Here is a 3,694-nt window from a genome sequence, read left to right as displayed (position 1 = left end):
CTCCAGCGCCTTGCTCGGCCCCTCCCCAGACGCGATCGATCTGCGCGCTAGCTTCAACAAGAATGGCCCCAGATCCGGGTTATCCAGTGCCGTCTCGTCCATCGTAGCCGGGACTAGATCAGTAGCCGTAGCGGCGGCAGAGCCGGGCCTTTCGAGGGACATCCGGCGCTTGCCGGCGGAGGAGCCGCGCTCGGCGGACCTGGCACGGGAGGAGGAGGGCGTCGCAGTTGGCGTCTTCTTGTGGACCGGCGATGGCGCTCGTGCATGGCTTGGCCCTCTTTGTCGGCGTCTCCATCGCGGCCAACATCTCCGGCGGCGTCTCCATCGCGGCCTCTTCCCCGATCGGTTTAATGGGTAAAATTGGAATAAACATGAGTAATATTTGCTTCCCCTTCCTTACACCCCGATTTGGGGTGTAAGAAATTGTGGCTATTCATGGGCATGGAAGGGGAACACTTCCCCTTCTTTCCCTTCCCCTTACCTCACCCCATCCCAAACAGAGGTAAACTTTTTTTTCCCCTTCCTTACCTTTCCCTCCCTTTCCCTCACCTCCTCCCAAACAGAGCGTTAGTGGGAGGGATATAATCCGCCTTTTGAGAAATACAAAAGTTGAGTGTGTCCATTGAAATTTTTACAACTTTAAATGTATCCTTTGGTAAATTGTTGAAGAAAAAAATCACCTCCGTATGAAAAACTTGTACAAAAAAATAATAAAGATATAGAATCCTAAACTCGTTGGAGATATTTTAATTTTATGAGTCAATTTCATTTTTAAATTTTTTAAGTTATTTTTTCGTGATATTCGTTTATCAGTTATTCGGAAAAAAAATTGAGATAAAAGCAAAATATAAAAATTTTACGTCAACATCATTATTATATTATTATTAGTATCATCATCATCTCCTATAAGGAACCCATGGCGTAAACCATTTGCCCATACCGAAACGGGCAATGTTGATGGTTCAGGTCGATCCCTTCCTCGCGGCCACCGCGGTTGCTTGCCTTCTCCTCCACTTCCTCCTCCGCTACCTTCTCGGAAATCGCCGGCCATCGCGTCTCCCATTCCCTCCTGGCCCTGGCGGCTTTCCCCTCCTCGGTGCACTCCCCTGGATCGGGCCCCAGTCGCACGCCGGCCTCGCTCGCCTCGCCCGCCGCTATGGCCCCATCATGTACCTCAAGATGGGCACCTCCGGCTGTGTGGTGGCCTCTGACGCCGTCGCTGCCCGCGCCTTCCTCAAGGCCCACGATGCCCAGTTCGCCAACCGGCCCGACGTCGTCAGCGCCCGCGACGTCACCTACCACCGCCAGAACATGGTGTTCGCCGACTACGGACCCAAGTGGAAGCTCCTCCGCAAGCTCTGCAGCCTGCACCTCCTCGGCGGCAAGGCGCTGGCAGACTGGGCTCACGTGCGCGCCTCCGAGTTCGGCCACATGGTACGATCCATCGGTCGCGCTGCCGCGGAGGGTCGCTCCGTGGTGCTGCCTGAGATGCTCGTCTGCGCGCTGGCCAACATCGTGGGACGCATCGTGGTAAGCAAGCGGGTGTTCGAGGAGCAGGGGGAGGAGTCCAACCAGTACAAGGACATGATCGTGGAGCTTCTCACCGGCGGCGGGCTGTTCAACATCGGAGACTTCGTGCCGGCGTTGGCGTGGATGGACCTGCAGAGGATTCAGCGGAAGCTGAGGCGGGTACACGCTCGGTTCGACGCGATGGTGACGCGGCTGCTGGAGGAGCATGAGGCAAGCAAGGTAGAGCGCAAGGAGAGCCCCGATTTCATCGACGCCGTCATGGCCAACAGGCGCGGCGACGACGGCCAGAACATCTCCGACGCCAACGTCAAAGGCATCATCTTCGTGAGTTTACTAATTCACTATCTCCAAAATTTCAATACCCTCCAAATTTTTTATTTTACTATTAAAAATACTTTTCTCTTTATTAATTAACGAATGGATATTAATCGCGTAGTATTTACAAGGATAAACTAAATTTTAGTTTTAGCTTAATAAGATGACATATCAAGATCATCCACTGAAATGTTGCGAAGGACGCAAGCTAAGAAAAGTAGAAGCAGTGCAGCATGATGAATCCAGCACTAGCTCAGAATTAACTAACACTTTATCGTAGAGAACAGCTAGAGCACTCTTTTTCGTATCCAGAAAGAAACCCACCGAGTGGATCGCAACTGAAGAACCACTCATAATTAAAGTGACTGATATATTTGTTGTGTAGAATCGAAGGAACTAAGGTGGGTACTTGTTTTAGTCGTTGGTCAAGTAATTAATATCGTCACCTACCACGGATAGGGCTTTAAAAGCATCATCCACAGTTCAACGGTGGTTAATGGGTGTGGGGGACAAATGGTTGGTGACACAGTGTGGCAATGAAGAGTATGCCATCTTAAGTGAGCACTAAAAGAAGTTAACTAACAATATAATCAAAGGTGAGTAGGTGGATTTCGTGTCTTCCAACAGATAATCCAGATAATCAGTATCTCAAATTTGAGTCTCAATCTCGATTAAGAAAGTGCACCTTTTTTTTTCTTTTCATTGTTAAGTGTTATATATATATAAATTAATTATATATAATATTTTTTAACAAAAAATGACGGCATTCAGGACCTGTTTACGGCGGGCACGGACACGTCGGCTATCATCGTGGAGTGGGCGCTGGCCGAGATGCTGAAGAACCCGGCGATCCTCCGGCGGTTACAGTCAGAGATCGACTCCGTCGTGGGACGCGACCGGCTGGTCTGCGAATCCGACCTGCCCAAGCTTCCCTACCTGCACGCCGTGTGCAAGGAGGCGCTCCGGCTGCACCCCTCCACTCCGCTTGGCCTTCCTCACTTCAGCTTCGACGCGTGCGAGGTGGAGGGCTACTACATCCCGCCCAACACGCGGCTGCTGGTCAACATCTGGGCCATCGGGCGAGACCCCCGCGCGTGGGACCACCCCCACGAGTTCGACCCCGAGCGCTTCCTCGCCGGGGGCAAGGCCTCCGGGATCGACTCGCAGGGGAACGACTTCGAGCTGATTCCGTTCGGCGCCGGGCGGAGGATCTGCGCGGGGAAGCTGGCGGGGATGGTGTTCGTGCACTACATGTTGGGGCTGCTGGTGCACGCCTTCGACTGGAGGCTGCCGGAAGGGGAGGAACTCGACATGGGCGAGAAGTTTGGGTTGGCGTTGCCCAAGTTGGTGCCTCTGAAGGCGCTTCCCACTGCTCGCTTGCCTCTGTCCGCCTACGTTTGATTGGCAAATTTATTAATGAATATTGTTGGATTGCTGGGGACTGTTTACATTTTATGTATGAATGTCGTCGTACGTGTGATACGTATGCATGCATTTGCTTGAAGTCAATAAAAATATTTCATTTTGGTTGCTGTGCGTTATTGATTTTTTAAAAAAATCAAAGTCACTAGGTGAGTTATTCAGGTATTCGTTCGGTGTATCACTGTGTTTTAGCATGTTGCCACCAAAATGCAACGAAAGAAACAATCACAAAATCATATAACCGCGATATCAGTTAGTTGAAGTCAACATTACTCCTCGGAGATAACAGATTGTACAATGAAGCATTTGTATAGTAAATTTATCAAAAGAGTGAACCCAAAGTTATGAAAGAATGCATCATAGTTTGTTATTTTTCAAATGATACGTTTATTTTTGATAATACCCCTCCAGTCAATAGTTTACTCCA

At 50.2% G+C, this 3,694-nt stretch overlaps 1 protein-coding gene across 1 annotated transcript; it reads left to right on the top strand.

Moving 5' to 3' along the window:
• Positions 1–951: 951 nt before the first annotated feature.
• Positions 952–3,386, top strand: LOC141816196 (flavonoid 3',5'-hydroxylase 1-like). The gene is made up of 2 exons (XM_074704023.1): positions 952–1,854; positions 2,617–3,386. Exons 1-2 carry the CDS (start codon positions 952–954, stop codon positions 3,244–3,246), a joined length of 1,533 nt encoding a protein of 510 aa, XP_074560124.1. The 3' UTR covers positions 3,247–3,386.
• Positions 3,387–3,694: the final 308 nt, after the last annotated feature.

The sequence above is a fragment of the Curcuma longa genome, unplaced genomic scaffold, assembly GCF_044706935.1.
Source record: "Curcuma longa cultivar G26 ecotype Majalengka, Jawa Barat unplaced genomic scaffold, ITB_CL_G26_1.1 contig_14884, whole genome shotgun sequence".
Taxonomy (NCBI): Eukaryota; Viridiplantae; Streptophyta; class Magnoliopsida; order Zingiberales; family Zingiberaceae; genus Curcuma; species Curcuma longa.
The sequence above is the reverse complement of the archived record's forward strand: the minus strand, read 5'-3'. Positions and strand labels throughout refer to the sequence as shown.

Coding starts and splice junctions, on each gene's coding strand:
- LOC141816196 (XM_074704023.1), top strand. CDS start 952: ATGTTGATGGTTCAGGTCGATCCCTTCCTCGCGGCCACCGCGGTTGCT. Junction 1,855..2,616: donor ACGTCAAAGGCATCATCTTC/GTGAGTTTACTA, acceptor GACGGCATTCAG/GACCTGTTTACGGCGGGCAC.